The 21,761-nt window shown below is 34.5% G+C and overlaps 1 protein-coding gene across 10 annotated transcripts in view; it reads right to left on the bottom strand.

Annotated features, from left to right (window-relative positions):
- The window catches only part of MIPOL1 (mirror-image polydactyly 1), a 174,284-nt gene that overhangs the window by 141,541 nt on the left and 10,982 nt on the right, over positions 1–21,761 (bottom strand). For 4 of the 10 annotated variants that reach the window (XM_052696882.1, XM_052696875.1, XM_052696884.1 and 1 more), the window contains exon 2: positions 6,749–6,828. In XM_052696882.1, coding sequence (XP_052552842.1) covers positions 6,749–6,767 — 19 coding nt within the window. In that variant the 5' untranslated portion in view covers positions 6,768–6,828. Of the gene's footprint in view, positions 1–6,748; positions 6,829–11,249; positions 11,369–16,388; positions 16,489–20,640; positions 20,751–21,761 lie in introns of those variants that run through there. The other 6 variants (XM_052696877.1, XM_052696881.1, XM_052696878.1 and 3 more) reach the window with 6 other exon arrangements.

Here is a 21,761-nt window from a genome sequence, read left to right as displayed (position 1 = left end):
AGATTAAGAACAGTTGGAGTTATTCTGGCTAAGGCTATTTTTACAATTCTCTGAAGACTGATTATTTTTGTAATGATGTTTCCCTTGTGTGTCTCTCATCAAGTCTTTCCCTCTCCTATTTTGCATCTAAGCAGCAGTTGAAGAAAGAACCATTAGAAAAGGTAAAAAAAAGCTTCCAAGTGTTTAAAATAAGTGACCAACCATTATTTCGGTAGTCACCGCTGTTAAATAGTGATGCATTTATTAATGTGCAAATATCACACATTTCCTTTGGCATTCCACTCTCTGTTTGCAATTCATTAACACACAGTTATTTTAAAATATTAGTCTCTGAGAAGACACCAGATTTTCACTGGATTGGTCTCATACTTGAAAAAAGCGTTTTTATACTCAGAATGCATCAAAACAGCAGAATCTTTAAACAGATACTAAGTGGGATTCACAGCAACACAATGTTAGTTCTAATGGATGGATGATTGTGTTTGGTCTTTTGAAACTTTGAAGTATAGGTAAGTCTTGATCACACAAATTAATAAATCCTAAAGCTGGAGTTAACAATAACTATTACACCCAAATTCTGCAGCTTAGCCCAGCCAATTTTTCAAAAGGTCAGGTTGTGAACTGGAGAAGATCAGGGAGGTCCACCGCATAGCTTTGTTGCCAGGCATCTCTCGTCTGGATTGTTGCAGGCATTTATTAGTATTCGTCAGCAGACTCAACAAAGCAAACAAGAAATTCAAGCACGAATAATAAAATGAAATGCTGCTATATAACCCTTTGTCATTCAGCAAATACGGGACTTTTTAGCTACATTGTTCCTAAACCTGGGTTACTACTTTAATTTTTCTCCACAGTGCTGACTGAATGAGTATGCATGTGTGTTAAATGCAGAGCTCCCTTAACAACTGCAGGACTGCCATTTAATCTGTTGGTAGATGGACCATTTCCTGTGGGAACTCTAGCTATGATTTCCAGATCCACCAAATAAATCTCAGATTAAGATTCCAAATGAAACCTGCCTTTGGCAGATAAAAAATGTCAAGATGGATATAAACAGTAAAATTATAAATTATCTAGGTGTTGCACGATGACTTGATGTGCGTTTTTTGTTTACACTTTCCCCGATATCACAACTATACAAGGCATTCATCAAATGTCACACTTTCATAATATTGGAGGCATCATTAAAACTGTTTGGCTAAGGACCTTGAAGTGTTTAAGCAGTAGCTCAAAAGTATATTTGTGCAAAGTAGAAGAATAAATTTACATATCAGCAGCAGCTCATAAGGGATGGGTAAATATTCTGTTTATCTCTCATTGTAATTCAGGTTAGTTTAAATACAGGGTTTCAGGATATCATTACAGCCTATATGGACTTATTACATAATTTCCAAACATAGTGTGTGCTAGAGTTTTACTAAGCATGCTGTGCTTATATTTTCTAAAACAGCTGAAAACAAAGTAAACTCTTCTATCCCATTTTTCTTTTGCTATTGTGATTCTAGACAATTGCTTTTCACATATAGCCTCTTTCATTATCTAAATCTTAATGATCCAGAACTCCCTTTTATCTAGGCAGGGTCATGTTTCCTGGTGCCCATTAATTATTGTGGAAATTCTCTTATCCAAATGTACTCAACCTCCCCTACCACAAACAAACAACTGAGGCTTTGCTGAATTTCGTGTTCCAAGCTACGTCCCAGAAAACTACACACTTACAATTATTAAAAAAAAAATAATACTGTAACTTTAAATGTCCAACATAAGAGAAATGTCACTGTGTGAAGTGACAGGAAGACACCTCATCCACATACCCTGATACATGCATACCTCTACTAAAAACACACATGGACTCTCAGAGGTGAATCTCCAACGCACTCTGGAGATCCAGGGCATGCTTATTTATTAAATAAAATCCTTTGTTACACCTTCATGCTGAACATAAATGTCATTCTAGTTAATAAAGTACTAGCAGCAAAAGTTTCTAAAGAAGAAAATAACCAAATTTCTGCACTTTTGCCAAGTCTTCTAAAGGTCCTCCTGATGCACCACATAACAATCACTGTGAAATAACTGCTGCTCCTTCCTGAAGCACATTTCAAGACATTCTGAAGTCAGCTGCACTCAAATATTAAACACTAAGGAGATTCAAAGTGCAATACTTCAAGGTGTGCCCTCTCCCCATCTGTACTGCTTGCAAGACTTGGTGCAGACTGGGCACTTGGTATTTTCAGCCTTTTAACAAAATCACATCACAACACTTGAATGAGTCAGGCAGATACTCAGGCAGATAAGAAAACTTATTTGTGCTTCTTATGACAAGTCTTCTTCCACTCAGTCTGTACAAATGTGCTATATTTAAGAATATACTAGAAATATATAAGAAAAGAATGGGGTAGGAAAAGGAAATATGAGAATTTATATGTATGAAAGAGGAATTATATTTATAGGAAAGATTAGATAGCAGCAGATCTTTACATCCTATACTCTGCAGAGAAACCTGCCACCATTCTTACCACTTGAAAATGGGCAGCTAGCATGCAGCGAGCCTGAGGCTAAAAGCACAACACCCATGCAAGACACAAATTGAATCACAAGAGAATACTGTCTCTGTGTGTATAATGTGGATTCCTCTGCATAAATACACATGCAGCGTTCAGGTCTTCCTCCTTTTCCAGATAAGCAGGAAGGAAAGGAAGAACAAAACTCACAGTATCTCATCTTGAGGCATGTGAAAGAAGAAACAGACTTCAATATGACAACTGTTTATTCTGCATCTACTGCAGCCTTGGAAGAAAAACTTCAGATTTACTCTATCCTGCAGTTGTAACTGATATATTCTGGAGAAAGAGGAAGCAACTCTTCTACCACCAATTGCTTTCTGACCTAGCTAGATCATCAGACAAAAAAAAAAAAAAGAGTAAAATCTTTACAACATCTCAGTACTTTTAAAGCTTCCTTTACCCCTTCATCTTGGTGGGTGGGTGTTAAAGTCACACAACAGTAATTCCACACAAATTCTTGTAAATATTACAGCCCCCCCCACCCCCCAAAAAAAAAATTAAATAACTGCACAGCTTGAAAAATTAGCTTTTCTTAATGACAGTTTACAAATAAATGGTGAGGGGCAGAAATTTCATTTCTAGGAAATTAGTGAAAAAAGATTATACATTTTATTCAGCCTATGCATATGACTGCCACTGCCTCAATTACCATGAACACAAAAGTAATGGCTGATGATGAAGAGCATTTATAGATGGCAGTAAATAAATGCACGAAACATTCTAGTGAGTATTTATTCCCTGGAATATTATTAATTATGCAGCAAAAGAATACAGAAGTATTTTTCTAAGCAGTACAGACACACACACATCATGACCATGACAATACAAGGAAAGCTATGGCCAGATTCTTTACAGAAAACACCACGCACTCATGCAACACAAATGAATGCACAAATACACAATGCAATGAAAACTACTGTCTACAAATAAGCTTGTGGCATGCACTTGTGTCTAAGCAGTTCTATATACAGATAATTTGGTCATTAGGTTTGCATAGCTGTTCTCCTCTCTTTCTCCTGGATGAAGCAAAAACTAGAAAGTAACAGCTCACCACCTAATCCAACACTTTTCAAACTTCCTTGCACCATCTGATTCTGCAATCCCATTCCAATCTACATTGTCTTTCATACTGGAATCTCCTCTGAACTATAGTTTCCAGGCAGGCAATTTTAAAGTATTTTTATGAGTCATGCAAACATTCTCTTGCAGGACAACAAGCTATAATGAAAGTGTCCATATTTATAATAACTTAGAACTGACAACAAATTCTTAAGGGTGAAACTGGTTCATTGACATATATTTCTGTAGATGCTTTAAGTAGCGACTTAGAAATGTGCATTATTCCCCTGCTTGAAAAATGTAACATCTATCTTTTAAAAGAAGTCAACTACTTTCCCATTAAAAACAAACATCTTATGAATTTTGAATAATAATTACACAATGTATTTTATTCTAGATCAGCAAAATCGTAAAGTTGTTGTCAAAACAGACCAAACAGTATTCTGTATTCTAAAAATTCACCCTAATTTCTGCTTTGTCCTTAAAAAAAAATGTTCACTCAGAAATATGACCCAAGTAAAACACTACAGCAGTGAAAAACAAGTATACGTTCACTCATTCAAATCCATACATGGCATGAGTCAAATGAAACACAATTTCCAATATTTCAACACTTACTGCTTCACTATCATTATAACTCTTTTGAAAAATTGACATATCAGGTCATGAATATATATCTAAGGACAGAAAGAATACTTTTATATTTTCACATTATTAATGTTTCTGCATGTTTTTTCATGCATGTAAACCCTGAAGAAGTAACAATGTAATCCAGGTGCAGAGTGCATCTACAGCCCTACAACATTAAGTGATGCAGCTATTTACTAATATAATTTATATATATAATTTTATTATTATAATTTATTTTTATAATAAACGATGATCCTAGGCTTTATAGTTTCTATTCTAAATATTTTTCCTTTCGAAATTACAGAATCTTTACTGGCCTGCTGCCAACATCCCTAATACATTCCCTCAAGTATTGTTAGAAAACTCACTATCTTTTTAAAAACTGAGTCCTATGGTAAATAATAAACAGTACATTTAATCAGATACAAACTCAAAATAATATATCTTGGACTTACTGATCCAAACAATCCAGAATGCTAAAAACAAATTATCAACTTTCAAACACTTCAGATATATTAAACATCGACTTTATTTTTCAAATATTTTATAACACCTATTAACATGCTACATATTAACCCACATAGACACCACAAACCTACCACTTCTCAGTACCTAGCATTTAAAAAAGATAACTCTCATTGCTTAACTGCATTTTCATCAAGCCAGCTAAATTTAACCTCAATTTATTCAGTATGTTATTAAAAATGAATACTATTAGTTTTTTTCTAAAAAGAGCTTTTGAACTTGTGAGTAGGAACAGCCAGCTACAGTACAGCACCCACTGCAAAAAGGAAAGATATCACAGATAAAGAAAGTAGAACACAGAAAAGTACACAATTCAACTTTAGACATTTAAACAGAAAACTTAAAGTTGCTCTAGTTTTTTTTAAACTTCCCTAAGAGTACAAACAAAGACATCATGTGATGATTGATACAAAAAAAAAAAAAAAAAAAAAAAAAGAGATAAGAGGGTATTAATTTTTCTTTCCAGTTTTTCTGTGACCATATGAATAATTCTATTAGATTCACTAATAGGTAAGTGGTAGCTTAGAAGAAATAGCTTTCTTAACAGCACAAAATGTTAATTTAAGGCATCAGAAAAATAATGCATATGAAACTCAGCAAATATCCAGTTTTTAAAGTACCTGAGAGCTGCAGAACAGCATTTCTTGCAAATGGATAGAAAACATTTCACAGAGAATCAGTTTATAGCATTCACTTGCAGCCTACTCTGGAAAAGTTAACCTTTTGAACCATTCTTAGAGTATGCTGACCCCTAAAGGTCTAAAAATACTAAATCTGACTAAGCCATAATACACTGAAAGCATAAATTCTCAGAATACATTCTCCATTAAGTTAACAGACCATGATTATTGCTTTTTTCAGTGCATTTGATCCTAGAACGTTTTCAATTTATCTCAATAATAGCCCGAAATATCATTATTAAATTGGGTCTACAAGTAGTTTGTCATACACAATATAGAAAGGAATTCCTGTAAATATTAAGAAAGGTATAATCTCCAAGAAGAAGCGTTTCTACTCTGTTCCAAACATCAGACTCTCCTTATGGAAACACTCGTCACTTACTGTGGCTTCTGAAAGAAAACATACAATAACATTCCAAAAAAGAAATACACAAAATACTATCTGTCTCCCATACAGGAGGCATCTTTGATGTAACACACCTGTTCCATATTTTTTCAATCTACATAAAGCCACCTCCTGGAAAAAATCCACCCTTCTATGATGTACTGAATGTCTCCTTCCTGTGTGTATGCTTTCTTCAGTCTTTTTATATTCTTATCTAGATACAGGTCACTTTCTGACACTTCTGCAAAGTCAGTCATGTAGCATCCTCTCAAACTCAGCCTTTGTAAAACTTTCTCTCACAAAGCATAGAAAAAATATCTGAGAGCAACACCGTGGTCATCCAAATACAAAAATATCCTTCTGTCCTGATGAAATTTAAAACTCTATGAACCACGGAAGTGGTGAAGTTCCTTCCAAACAAACAAATCAAAGCCCTCTCAACCTCATTACTGCCTATATGTGGTTGAGGTAGTAGTAAGAAATTACTAAATATTAGTGGATGTCTTAACTGTACTTTAGCCAGGTGTGAATAGACAAGAAAGTTAGAGATAGCCTTCATGTTTGTTGTTTACTTCCCTACATTTTTAGTAAGTACAATATATAGGCTAAGAATTAAAATTATACTTCTCAGAATTTTAATAAAGTAGTTTCATAACTCATAAAGTTAAGTTGATAAACGACATTTGTTACTTTGCATGTACATATACAGAAGTCTGGGAAGAATTGTATTTGTAGTTGCTCTCCTGTTAACCCAAACACTTTTAAGAGGCGGTGTATTTTTTTCTTTCCTTTTTTTCTTTACTTCCAAAGTCAGCTATGTATCGGCAAGAACAAATACATTCCAGTCACTGCCTAGCACTGGTAAAACACCTGAGGTTCCTTATTAATATCTTAGAAGTCCTTACCTTCAGACAAGTTCTCCATTTGTTCTTCTCAAGTTGTTTGATCTGGCACTAGCTCCAGTTTTTCCTCCAACATTTCAGAGCTAAAATAAAGCAAACTCTAGATAAATAAACTTGAAACAATACATTATAACACATCTATACTTTGCTTTCATTTGACATAAAATTTAAAGACAAATGATTTTAGGATATTTATAATAGCACAATAAAGTCCACATACTCTAAAAGTGAGAATTTATTTTTCTCGGTAAAATTTTTTTTTTCTTCATGTATCTATTTTTTTCTATTAATTTGCTTTAGCTTTCTACTGTATGCAATGCCTTCATGACAAAATTTATGTTTGTCTTCTTGTTCTAGAGTCTGGTCTTGGAAGGACATGCTACTGAGCAACAGCACAAACCACACTTGAGGCAATGAGATTTTGGCACTTATTACAGATGGCAGAACGTGCTTCAATTCTTTCACCTGTTTGAATTTCCTGGATAAAACAGAGGTGAAGTAGTCCTTGACTATTGCACCTCTGAATTTGCAGACTTTTTAAAACAGCTAAATAATTTAACCCATCATACTATGGGCTACATGTTGCTTCAGACTATACAGTTAATAATATCATTGCGAAAGATAATCCCTGTCATTCCAAAAAAAAGCGCTTCAATATAAAGTTAGACTTACTACGTAACATTTTTATGTTAAAATATATGTTCTCTTATAGGATAAAAATCAAATTATATTACATATTTCATGAAAATATAAATAAATCAGTAAATTTGTAATCTTATTAATATAGTAACAATTTTATTATTTGCTCAAGCATCTCCTTTAGAATGTATTATACAAAGAATAATTTTTCATCTTTCACTGCATCATGTTTATTTTGTCTTCTCATGAATTTTTTTCTTAAATTTATTACAAGATAGAACACATTACTTGAAGAAGCAGTGACTCAATCATGAAAATACAATTGTCATTGGGCTGATAATAATTAAAACAACAACAATAAAATTAAGAAAGTATTTGAAAATTCAAGTGAGTTTCACCAGGACATAAATTTTTTTACAAATACTGCAGAAGGAGAAAGTGGGGTTTTTTATTGTTGTTTTTTGTTTTAGATTATACACAAAATAGATGTTTTCATTTTATCTTTCAGATAATTTAAAAAAGTATAATACTCCTGCAAACACTTATGATTCAAGACTAACACATACTCAAGAAATACATATCTAGCTCATATTGCGTCTATTTATAATTAATAACAAATAAGAACTTGTTGATTTGATGTGCTTAGGTCCTAACAAAAAAAAAAAAAGACTTCACTCTAAATTGCAGAACTCCAAGCTCCTTACAGAAGTTCCTCAAATGAAGCTGTACACTTCTTTTTCAATTCTGTATAACTGTGTTGATTTGGAGTTGTCAATCTTTTCCTAAGTTCCTCATTTACTTTTGGATTAGCTTAAAATTTAGAAGGTTATTAATATCAAGCAGTAGGTTTCTGTCAATGAAGCCATTTCCTGACATATTGCACAAAAAGGTTCATAATAATTGCAGTATTTTAATAAGATAGTCATATAGCAAGACATGAAGAAAATACGGTATTTAATAACCTCTGGAGTATTTTAAAACATGTCTTAGGGCCTTAATGTGCCTAGTAATATACTATTTAAAACCATAATTTTATCCCTCCACAATATACAGTCATTCTTCCTCGCCATTTACCCAGCTAATGAATGCCAGCAATTAGTAAAATGTAATCCCATTGCACAATCATTTTAATGCTTTTAGCACTCAGAAAAGTAAACACCAAATTAATACTGCTCAAGCCATATCAGATCCTAGTTGGAAGCAAGCAATTATAGTTCAGCTCCTCAGGTGTAATTAAATGATTGGAATGATTTAGTTCCATAAATGCAAGTTAATTCATAAGCAAGCAACAAATATACTGGGAGTAATTACAAGAAACATTGACAGTCTGAGCAGGGCATGTTCTTTCAAGGACCTGATGTAGGAAAATGCTGCCCTCTCCTGGAAATTATGGATATGAAATGCATATTAGAGAAAGAAGTCGGGAGTCTTTAAGATATTCAGTCTTCAATAGCAGAAATATGTTCTGCTAACTAATGGGAATGAATTGTTTTTAAGTCAGAGAGAATAAAAATATTTTTGATACCATACTAATGTAACCTTTTGATTAAAGAGAAACAAAGACCTTTTGCCACTCCCTATGGTTCTCAGTATAATTTCCCTACTATTAGAAAGAAATTGATGTTAAAAACAAGAACAAACTTTCAGTACACAAAGTAAACTGGTTGTTCTGAATACTGACACTCCAACGCGTATCTAACTTACACACAACACTCAAGTATCATTCAAGATAAAGCTTTATAAAGCGTATTTCAAAAGGTCAGGTATCTTTAGAACCCAAACTTACAAAACATTATTGAATCCTAGAATTATGTGAGTTGGAAGGGATGCTTAAAGGCCATCTAGTCCAAATCCCTGCAATGAACAGGGACACAAACAGCTCGATGAGGATGCCCAGAGCCTCTTCCAGCCTGAGCTTGAATGTCTCCAGGGACGGGGCTTCCACCTCTGGGCAACCTGTTCCACTGCCTATCATAAAAATACCTTTTACCTTATGTCCAGTCTAAATCTCCCCTCATTTAGTTTGAAATCATTTCTCCCTGTCCTATCACAACAGACCGCACTAAAGAGTCTGTCCCCTTGTATCCCATAGTGAGTGCCCTGTTGGATTCTGAAAGGCTGCTCCCCGTTCTCTCTCAGCGGAGCCTTTTATTATTCAGTGTTAACCTTCAAGCCAACAACAATCAGCAGCTGGCTACAACTGTGAAGGTTTTCTCAGCAAAAATCGTCATCATTAATTAAAATAAATAAAATTCACTTATTTTCAGGCTTTTCTTCACTTTCATTTGAATACAGTGTTACTGATTTATCTAATAATAAAAAGAAATTAAAAGTGGAGATTATAATAAAGTATATCACTGTACCCAAACAAAATGGAAAATACAAAAAGGAACTGTAACCCCAAATCTAGAGTTAATTTTAGCTACTAACTTCCTTCAGTTCAACCTCTGTTAGTTAAAACACTCCTTCATCAAGCAAAGAAACCTAAGATACTTATCTGTTGAATATGAAAGGCACTGATCAAGTAAAATTCACTCTAAATAATTAAGTACAAAACTATTTACATATATGAATATAAATTAACCAATATCTTTCCACTCAATAGAAGAAATCCTAGATCTACCTATTTTGTCCCCTACAGAAATAACAAATGCTTTTCCAGCACAGCACACAGCAGTACGTGAGAAAAATCATACTGTGGTCAGAATCCATTTTCCACAAACACAAATGAAAAAAAGTAAAAAAGCTTTTTTCAAAAAGGTACAATCAATGTTAAGGCCTGAAATTCTGTACCAGTAGCACTTCAGCATCAAAATATGCCTTTGTTTCACATCTTTGTTTATTTCAAAAGAAACCAAAGCTGAACACAAATATCATCACTGCTACTATATCTACAGTGGAAATGAAATAAATCAGTTTAAGAAGCGATATTATTAAAAGTTTAAAATGTATAGCACATTTGCTTTGCCCTTTTGTGTCACAGTCCTATTTTTCTATTCAAATCTTGTACACTGTAAGTTAATTGCTTTTGGAAACTACTTATTATTCATGTAAAAATTAATGTGCCAATGTGTTTAAATCCTTTTAAATGACCATTCATGCATCTTTCTTCTTTAAGTGCCAATGAAATCTGTCAAAGATATCAATGCAAGATGGTCTTAGAGAAAGTTCTAATAAAGATTTTTTCTGCTAACATAAGATTTTCATTTTCGTCAACTTTACTTAAATTCCATTAATTTTTTAAGCTGCTTTTAATAAATTCACAAGTAAAAAATTTTAGGCTCCATAGTCCATCATTTGTGTTCCAGCTGACTTTATGAATATTAATAGCAGTGTTATCCTGATTAAATAGGCTTCATATAAAATCCCTGTGAATCCTATAGCTCAGACATCTCATTTTTCCAACTCTTTATGAATTTGGATTCAGACATTAAAGTGGAAAAAAAACTTAAAAACCAGATTCAATAGTACATTTGTGTACCCTTAGGCAAAAAAACCCCAACCCTTATGTTCTAATGAGTCAAATAATTAGAATTGATAGGTTCGCATATTGAAATTTCATGCTTTCAATAAACATGCAACACATTTTAAGTTTAATGAAAACATCAACACATCTCAGACCAAAGGATGAAGCATCTAATAAAAAATGATAATGTCTATCTTTATCTTAAAAAACAGATGACATCACCTTAACTCTTCATATTGGAGTGCTAATTTGCAGAAATATTTTCCAAAGAGAAAGAAATCAGCACATGCCTAATTACATGAGCATGCATATGAAATAGATGAGCATTCTCATTTAGTGTAGGTGCCCGGTGAAAAACAGCATTAACTTCTAACAAGGGTACACTTGAGCAAAACCAACCTTTTCTAAAGAATGCTGAACTGAAATTCAAAGGAAACGTTAACGTGATCCAACAAGGTCAAGCAGTCACACTTGCAAACTCCCAACTTCTTTTCATACTTACATGTTTGAATTCACATCTGTGAGAAACAAACAAGGAAAACTAAGCTAACTTCACTGTCTTTACTTTTTTTTTTCTTTTTTAATACACTAATGCTAAAATTACTACTTCCTCATTCATTCAGCGATATTTTCTGAAAAGATGGCAATCAAAATATTTCAGCTTTCATTATATTGCAATGTGAACGAATTTTACAAGAAAAAAAAAGCTAAATAAAATGACTTAGAGGGAGAGTATTCCAATACTCATCATCAAAAACACTTAGCAGAAATTAAAAACAAAAGGTATAGAAAAACAACAAATCTACAAAGTTTGAAGCATTCATGTTTTACTTTTGCAGTTCTGAGTAGTCTTTATTACAGCTGTGGAGGTAATCCCACTTTCAGAGGAAAGAGCTTCTGCACCATACAGACAACACAAGTGAATACCATACAAAATCGCAAACTTTCAGCAACCTGACCTCTCTAGACACTGAGATCACTGCCAGGCTACTGTAACCCCAGCAAAATCCTTCATTCAGCTGCTCAGATCCGGAGTAACTACCCTTCCTAGAAACCAAACGGTTGCTGAGGCCCTTCTATTGGAAATCGTGACGGTTGTAAAGCCCACATTCCTTCTACTTGCCTTAACAGGTGTTTTGATCATGGCCTTTGCTCCTGCAATAGGAAACAAGTGCTTGATGGTGACAATGGAATTCACCACTTAATGAAAAATCCTTGGGAGGATTTGTCACAAAGGATGGCTACCCTATCCACTGCTGGCAGAACAAGACACCAGATCCACTGCCCTTCGGAATGGCACCATGCCAGTCATTGTCCTGCTTAATGGTGCAGCTGAGAGTTGCCACTGACAGCGTGGGGACGGAGCTATTAAGGAGAGGTGACACCACATACTTCATGGACAAGGAAATCCAAAGAATACCTTTTTGTATTATTATTGTAAGATTAATTAGATTACCAGGATCTCCTAAAATATCCTGAAACGTTTTGCCTCAGGCTAAGCTAAGCTAATAAACTTAATTTAAGAGGGTATACCACATAAGAAACAAAGCTGCCATCTAGAAGTGCTTTGCAAAGGAACAGACTCTTTTCTTTAGTTTTAGGAGCTTGCCAAGTTTTGATATACTGATATACTCCTCCACAAAAAAAAAAATATCACATTTCCTCATGACCGTGCAAAATGTTATGTAAAATCAGAAATCTAATACAACCCAATATTAATTAAAATTTCTTTGAGGCAGTTAGAAAATTGTTACTCAAAGAATAACAACTGAAATAGCCACTTCAAGTATTTTTCAAAGAATGGAACAATTTTACACACTTGATAACCATGAAATACAATCTACTACAGAAATTTGCCAATAATGTTGCCTTCTGAATTATATTTTATTACTCCTACTTGCTTTTATATATAAATATTTCAAGCAAAATATTATGTTTCTTTTTAAGGAAATATAAGACAAATGCAAGTGTATTAAACCTCTCAGTGGATGAATGCAGCTTAAGCAGTACTTCAAACATAGAATTCCATTACTGCCGCAAAGTCTTCAAGATTTTTACTTACGGAAGTAATTGCATTATTTGGAAGCTTGATAAAAACACTGTTCTAGAGGATAGAATCATATAAAAATCCCTAACTTTTCTCCCCTCATTATTCTTGTCCCAAAAAGAGATGAGACACTTGCATTAAATTCCAAGTAAGTTGTGTAAATCAGAAAAATATGAAGAACTGGGGCACAGATATTTTTTATTGTACTGCTCTAGCAGCTCCTTTTCATTTTCTCTGAAGTATTTGCATCTGATGTTTTAATGAAGACATATACTAAATCACCGAGCACTTGTCCTCTATGTTGTGCTTTTGATAAAGGTAAGAGTTGTTGCAATTTTCAACTGTTTTAGAGAAGTTTTCACCTACTTATCTGGATAAAGGACTTGTCTTTTTCTTTATTTTTTCCTCCCTAATTTCTGCCCTTAGATCAATATTTTCTTTACACATAACAGAAAGTGTTTCATGTGCACATTAAATCACTGATAGCCAACATCCCCATATCTTTTCAACCAACTTTGTATTTTATTTAGTAATTTTCAGTCTGTTCTGTCCTCTTCTTCTCCAGTATTTAACTTTTTTTTCCTTTTCTTTTTTTCCTAGCTTTTGTCTTCTCCTTAATAATACATATTTTCCTTTTTCCCGTGACACCTTCTTAAAATTTAAAGTAAACTGCAAGATCTTGTCAAAGTTTGTCTCTACTCTTTTTGTCACTTTTGAGACAATACTTAAGTTATGTGTCTAGTCAGAGGCTTTTTGTCTGGCACAAAGAGAAAAAGGCAGAAAGCCAATAAGGAGGTAACAATAAAACACCAGCATCAGTATAGCATTTTGAGCATTACTTGTCAAGAGCACCATCTTTTTTCCAGTTTCCTGCAAGACTGGACAACATAGTAGTATTAGGCTTAATTTAGAATTCTGACTTACACACTAACCTTCATAAAACTGGACCACTATTATATAGGTGTATCAACTGACTTTTTGAAAGCTCAAACCTCACAAATCCCCAGTCTTTTACATCCCCCAAGAAAGAAGTCGCTTAAGAAAGAGTCACTGCAACAAAAGTAATTCCAAAGCTAGCTATGGAAATAATTTGAGAAACATTCGCAGATACAGTTCATACTTGCTATTTGCAAAATGAATTGCACAATATATTAAATACCTCAAAATTTCCAAATCCCTAGTCATGATTTCTTTTAACATGCAAACAACTTACTAGCCTACATTATACCATAAAAGTAAAAATAACAGACTATTACGAGGGTGTAAAAATGAAAGGTGGTAACTTTGTGTGCCATAAGTGTAAACCACTATTAGTAGTAACATCAAACTGAAATGACATTCCTTCCGTCCAAAGCGTCTCAATTTAATTATTAAGCTGACTTTGCAGAACAAAGGAAGTTTGAACAGGATTTTTGAAAAGGATGGGAGGCAACAAACAAAACTGAAGAAACTCAGTTTATCCAGCAAATTCACATTTCTCAAAGTACCTTCAATTTTTTTTTTGACAGCAAACGCATTAAAAAGCTAAAGCATAAAGGATACAGAATAGTACAGATATTGGAGCCTGATCAAGAACTGTCATTAGCTAAACATGTAAAGGCTTGCTAGAAATGTGCCAACCCTTCAAGTTCCAGTTCCAAGCGAGGCCTGCAGTCCTCTCAAAGAGATACAGCTGCACCATTTACTTCTGTCAGACTGTTTGGAGCAACATTAGAACACAAATACACCTCCACTACTGTTACAAGCCAAAATAATAAGCACATTGGATACATCCCAAATTATCCACACACTCAAACTCAAGAGCGTGCACTCAAGTTGATGAGAATCACAGCACCTGAAATCTCACAAACTAAAATGAGCAGAGAAATAAAACATCACTCACTACAGATAACCTGATTTCATTCTTTAAAAGAATTAAGCTGTCATTTTTTCAAATGAATATCTGATGAGAAAGCTATCCTTTAACTAAGAGCATAATTGTTCCCTAAACTGTGCTTGCAGAATATTAAGGTTACTGAAACAGTTACCCAGGTGTGAACATAGACATAATTCTGCCTGCAGCTCAAAAACATACAGTGCCTTTTCAACTTCATTTCTTTTTAAATCTACCAACTAGATCCAGTACAGTGCCTTCATTTACTACTACTGAGCTACTAATTGTAGTTAAAGTGAGAAGCTCAAGACCAGTGACATACCCTCAGGGATATGTCTGTACAGGGATCTGTATAATTGAAAATCTTTGTCAGCAACATGGACAGTGCGATTGAGTGTACACTCAACGCATTTGTGGATGACTCCAAGCTGAGTGACAGGGTGGACATACTGGGGGGGAAGGATTGCCATCTAGATGGAATGTGACAGGCTTGGGAGGTGGGCACATACAAACCTCATGAAGCTCAACAAGCCAAGTGCAACAGGCTGTTGATGGGTCGAGGCAATCTCAAACATGAATACAAACTGGGTGATGAGTATATTGATGTCAGCCCTGAAAAGGACTTGGTGTTGGTTGATGAGCTCAACATGAGCCAGCATTGTGCTCTTGCAGTCAGAAAGCAACTGTCCTGGGCTACATCAATAGCAGGCAACCAAATGAGGTGATAATCCACCTATACCCTACTCTCATAAGACCCCACATGAGTACTGTATTTAGCTCTAGTGCCCCCAGCACAAAGACACAGATCTTTTAGAGTGGGTCCAGAGGATGGCTCTGAGATGATCAGTGGGCTCGAGCACCTCTCTTGTGAAGAATAACTGAGGAAATTGGGGTTATTCATCCTGGAGAAGACTCCAGGGAGATTTCTAGGGGCCTTCCAGTACGTAGAAGGAGCCTACAAGGAGACTTCATCAGGAATTGCAGTGATGGGACAAGGGGTAATGGCTCTAAGCTAGAAGAGATTTAGATTAAAAAGACAATAGATTGTTTACAGTGAGGCACTGAACAGCTTGCGCAAAGAAGTTGTAGATGCTCCATCCTCCTGGAAACATTCAAAGCCAGACTGAATGGGACTCTGAACAACATGATTTAGTTTTAGGTACCCCTGCCCATGGAACTAGATTGTCTGTAGTATCCCTTCCAACCATTCTATGAAAGAACACACTTCAAAATTTGTTGGTTATACTCTGTCAACATCATTTGAACCTCATCTAGTGATTATGCATTGACTGTGTGTTTAACAACTCATTTAATGTGTAAGATACAGCGCATGACCTATTGAGTATTATTGCCTATTTAGTTACAGCTGGCAAGCTAGTGTTTTTAATAACTTAAGCCAGATGCTTCCCTGAGACTTAATGGAGTATCAAAGGATGCTGAAGTCCACTAGTGTTTAAAAGAGCAAGCTACATATCCAGAAATAGTCTGGGATAATCAGGTATTCTGAGGTGGGCCAAAACCCATGAGAATGGGAGATAGGTGCCACAGGTCAGGAAGTGAAGTCCATTGAGAATGTCTAGAATTCAAATGGAAGCTAAGAAAAACAGAGTAAACTCACACACATTTGGTAATTTGTCCTGATCTTGCACCAGCAAAGGAAGGTTAAAGGGAGAGTCTCTATGGACTCCAAATCAGTGCCAGGCAGTTGAGAAAAGAAATGAGGAGAAAAAAAAAAAGAAAAAAAGAAAAAAAAAAAGAGATATTAGCGAAACACAAAGATGTTTAGAACACCAGTCACATTATCGCATAAATTTCTGATATTGGGATGACCTCCTTGCCAAATTTTAAGAAAACTATCTAAAACATGACCACATGCTTCATTCCCAATCAAACTGCTGCAATATTTTTGTTTACTCTGGGGAAAAAATATATTTAATCAAAGCTACACTGGAAAACACTCAAAACTTCATTGCAACTAAAAATGATCAAAAATAAAAGAGTTATTTTCACTCAGTATAAAGGAAATGTTTAAAGTTTCCATCTAAAATGTTAAAGGTACGAATGACAGAAAACAGAAGGAAAAAGGGCTCCCCAAGAAAGGCGCAGTAGAACTTAGAAAACAGGCAGAACAGTCAGGTTCCCCATAGAATGTAAGCTCTGCCATTTCTGCTCTTTTGCAATCAATGAAATATTTCAGTGGTTTTGGAAATAACACATGTGAATACTTAGATCATTGAGAAACTAGAGTTCCTTAATCTTGTCATCATTTATGAGATTATTCTCTTCTTTTTTTTTTTTCCAAAAAGCAACAGATGCATGTTCTTTCTTTCAACTTCATCACAAATTCAGATATCGAGTACTCATTATTCCTTGATTCATCAAGCTACATTAACTTTTTAATTGCTAAAACACTTGACATCAGAGGCAAAAAGAAGAAATTAGGTTCAGTTCCAGAAAGTTGAGATAGTAGCTGAATCTTGGCCCCACAACAGTTATTCCTGGGCAGAGCAAAAGTGCTCTAAATCCACTTACAAGACAAAGGAGGCAAATTCCTTACTTAGCACTTATTTTAACCCAGGCTTATTTTGGTGACTGCTTTCTCACGCATATAATCTCACTGAAAATTTTGAAGCTTGCTTCTCAGATTTTCTGGACATGGCAAGTTGTACTGCTTGGCATCGCTAAAAAGTAACAAAAAAGGACCTGACAGAAACAGAAGTATAGATCAAACACAAGATTTAGGAAAAAAAAAAAGAAAAAAAAAATATAGTCAACAGCTCCAATAAAACAATTCTGCAAGATATTCTCAAATGTTCTAAATACTTTCAGATTCCAGAGATTTATCTTGCTTTTCACAATGAAAGAGCAGCTGACAGGAAGGTTAGGTATTAGCACTAGGATGGCTTCTGTGCTATCATAGCACTAGAAAAACTCCTGAATAGCTTTCTATTTCACAGTTAAACTGTGAGAAAAAAATGGGGGAAAATCTTCTGAAATAGTTCTTAAACACTTCATAACCAAAGGCAACTTTTCTTGATTGTTATGCTTTCTTGATTCTTCACCGTCAAAGGCAAATCTTAACATGACTTCTTGCTGTCAAGAGCAAATCCTGACATTTTCAAGCTTTAATATAAAAAAGTATAGTTTTTCTGATTAAGTTATGCCACTTTGACACTGTTTTCATATTATAGTTCAACATTCTCTTAATTTCTTCAAGACTTCAAAACTACAGCATCTAATCAGTTATTTCCCTTTGTGATAATACAAAGATTTAACATTAGTCAGAATTAATTTCTATAGTAACTGGAATAAATTTTTGCTTTTTCTCACAATAACTGATTCCTCACCTGTACCTAGTGATAAATTATTCAATGATGGATTATAGGTTTGTTTGTTTGTTTGTTTTTTTAATATTCACACAAACATACATATATACACATAAGTATGCATCCACCACTGCTTTATTTATGTATGCTACATGTGGAATAACTAGAGATGTACAGTTAATTCTTAATTTCCCTTAATTTTACTTTACTTTCTTACAGGCTGGATGACTGAATTACTGAAAAGAAAATGTAATCAGTAGCAAGTGAATAGTACACTAAGCAGGAAACAAGCTACTGGAGAGGAACCTTGCCATGATAGCAGCGTATGCTATTTTTAGTAAGTTTTCTCTGTTATGTGCAAGAAAGTGAATGTTTGCCAAAAGAATTTTAGATCCAGGAGGGTTTTTGAAATATGAAAGATACTTTTAAACTATGAAGAGAATTATAATTTTTGCCTAATATTTAGTAACCTTCACACACTGTAATTCCACTTCAGATCCTGGAAAAACATTCTGGAGACAAATATTAGTCTACCACTGGATAGTGAAGAGGAAGAACAAAATTACATTTCAAGGGGAAACTGTTTTAATTAGAGTTACCTTGTACAGCTGCACAGCAGTCACCTTCAGTATAGTGTGAGAAAAAGTGTTACACCCCACAACCATGTTTACTTACGCTACCATCAAATTCTGAGTTCTTAAAGCAAGAAGGTAAATTTTGCTCCCAGCCATATTTATATCACTGCACTTTTCTGCTCTAGTGCAGAAAAGAAACTTAAGCACCCAATGACTACGTCCCAGGATAGAAGAGTCTCTTGACACATTACAACCTAATAGAAAACCTTTATGATAAAAGGAATTTTTCATAGATGACCCATTTTTGTATACCTTCGTGGTACCACAAACTAGTGGACTGGGTCTCTAATAAGTAACTGATGAAAAAAATGACCGTTTCTATACAACAAGAACAATACATGTCTTAGAAGCCAGCACTTTTTATCCAGTCTGACAGAATAACCTGGCAGGTCTAACAGTTTTTGTAAGGCAGACGATTATCTTGAGACTACTTTCTTATTATTCTAGGATTCATCAGCTTCAATTCATAACATATGAAATCATGCTGTCAGTCAATGTTTCAGGTTAGCAATCCAACCCATTTAGTAAGATGAGAACTAAGTCATTTCAGTTAGCCATTCACATTTCCATGGACTGATTGCAGTCTGGTTACTTGGAGTGCGTTCTCCTTTAGGTCATTCTGACATAAACAGCTGAGGTATGTAAGACAGAGTCACCTTACAGAACAAAAGCATCAACAGAGTATATTCTTCTCTGTGGGGACTTTATTTTCTGACTATTCGCTATCTTGATATATTAATGATTTATTTTTTTTTAATGCACTCAGGCTTCAAATTTATCTGGGGGATTCAACCGCACAGTTGATTTCAGACACATACAGTTTGTCTTATGGAATACCTGTTAAAGGAATAAGCCTACTAGAAGAACATATTTGCTATTTAACAAATCAAAATACAATGTAAAAGCTCCAGTAATTTACAACGAAGAAAACCATCTGATCAGGAAAGAAAACGTAGCACTGTATGCAAAGGACAGAAAAAAAATCATCATATATTTGAATAAATAAAAGCTCCAGTGAGGAAGTAGAAAGTGGAGTTAAATTCTGAAATTGGTGACTGTGGACAATTAACACAGATTAAATTTTTCTTACTGCTGACAAAGGTAACCAATGTGGTTTCCTTCTCTATAAAAGGGCAGTCATGACTTTATAATGAATGTCATAGCATTAGCAGTTTGATATAGAGATCAATCTAACCTGGACACATGGCTTTCATGAAAACTCACTTCACTGAACAATTTTTTGGAGCTTGTATGAATCAAATACTGTAACCTAGTAGGTTGTAGGGTAGGTTTTTTTAGTGCAAATTAATAAGCACTGCTTCAACTAATCATTGTTAGTGCCTTACTAACCTAGACTTGTGCATCTTGATTTTAAAGAAAGCCAACTGTGTCTTAAGACAAGTTCTCACTACTGTGCAGGCTCAACTACTTTGTATATTTGTTTGCAAGTGATACAAATTTATGTAGAAGCTTTCGTTTAAGCAAAGTAGAAGACTCACTAGAAGGGGTGAAAAAAAAACACCACAAGAAAAACATCTTCCCTTGAAGGCAGCAGATCTGAAACAGAAGCAAGGAGCCCAACTCAGCCACACCATGTGTGTGCAAACGTGCCCAGTAAAGCATAAAAAAAATTCCAAAGAGATTCTGATGAATAAACAGGAAGAATGCCATAACCATTTGGTTTGATAACAAAATTTTGACTTCTCATATGGTCAGAACTCCACCACCAAGTGCCACAAAGCAGGACTGACTACACAAGGACCTAATGCACAGCAGCAGTGGCATTTCTTCACATTTGCAGGAAAAGACGACTCACTGGACCCTTGTGATTACAGGAGAAATGTCATAACCACGGTGGTCTAGACTGCTATGAGTAAAAACAACACATCCACAAACAATGGCCCCTGACCTGAAATGGGTATGGTCAGGATGAGGCACGTTCAGAAAGTAGCTCCTTGAATGCCTTCTGATAAACAGATGTTATTTTCTCTTCATGAGAGAAAAGTTCAGTTATATGAATAAAATGTTAAAGAAAATAAACAACATTTTTGTAGCTTAGCATTCATTTGTGAACTGCTGGTGCAACTGTATGCTTGACAGAATTGCTATGAAGCTTTTGGTAGCTTGACAAGACAATCTACAAGCTTGAATGAAATGTTCAGCTTAAGGAATTAGAATAAATCTGATGACTGATATGCTACTGAACGTGACAGGCTGTCATCTGTTTTAAACAGGATCTCTGCTAGGATGTACTGAAAGCAATTTTTTTTTCCCATTACCTTAAACATACTAAGAATTTTTCAAATGAATTCTGGCTAATCTATTAAGATAAAAGATTTTCTCAAGCTATTGCCGTTTAAATAAAATAAATAGCCATACGGCTTACTTGCATAATTAATTCATGCTGACACTGTATTTCTGTAATTAATTTACATCCAGCTCGCAAAAGCATACAACAAAAATGATCACTCTTACTCCCCAAGTTAACTATAAAATCATAGGATATGAGCAAATAAGTGATTAAAGCATTTTGTCAAGGCCCTATTTGTATAGGCAATTTTGTGTACATAAATATCAAGTTGTTCATCTGGTATTAAAGCAGTTAAATACATCAAGAAAATTGAATTGGATAGCAACTTTTTCATATTGTCATTAGATTTTATACAAAAATAGGTACAGGGGTTCTCAAATAGCTTTTTCAAACTAAGAAAAACTGATCAACAAAGTCCTTCAGTAAAATCTCACTGTAACAGATAGCTAGAGACATTTTCAAAAAGACTATAGTTTTAACATGGCCAGATTATAGAAAATAAACAGTTACAAATCCTAATATTGGCATATTTAAAATTACTTTTTATATATATATATATATATATATATATATATATAAATAGAAACATACACATATATATAGTGTAAAATAAGTTTAAAATATTTTGAAGGCAAGTTACGCTATTTAAGAAAGGATACATGCACCAAAAACTTTTGATTCAAGCTCAAATGGGAATATTCATCTCATATCAGACTGCA

The sequence above is a fragment of the Tympanuchus pallidicinctus genome, unplaced genomic scaffold (genome assembly GCF_026119805.1).
Source record: "Tympanuchus pallidicinctus isolate F22 unplaced genomic scaffold, pur_lepc_1.0 scaffold3, whole genome shotgun sequence".
Classification (NCBI taxonomy): Eukaryota; Metazoa; Chordata; class Aves; order Galliformes; family Phasianidae; genus Tympanuchus; species Tympanuchus pallidicinctus.
This window is presented reverse-complemented; position numbering and strand designations above follow the sequence as displayed.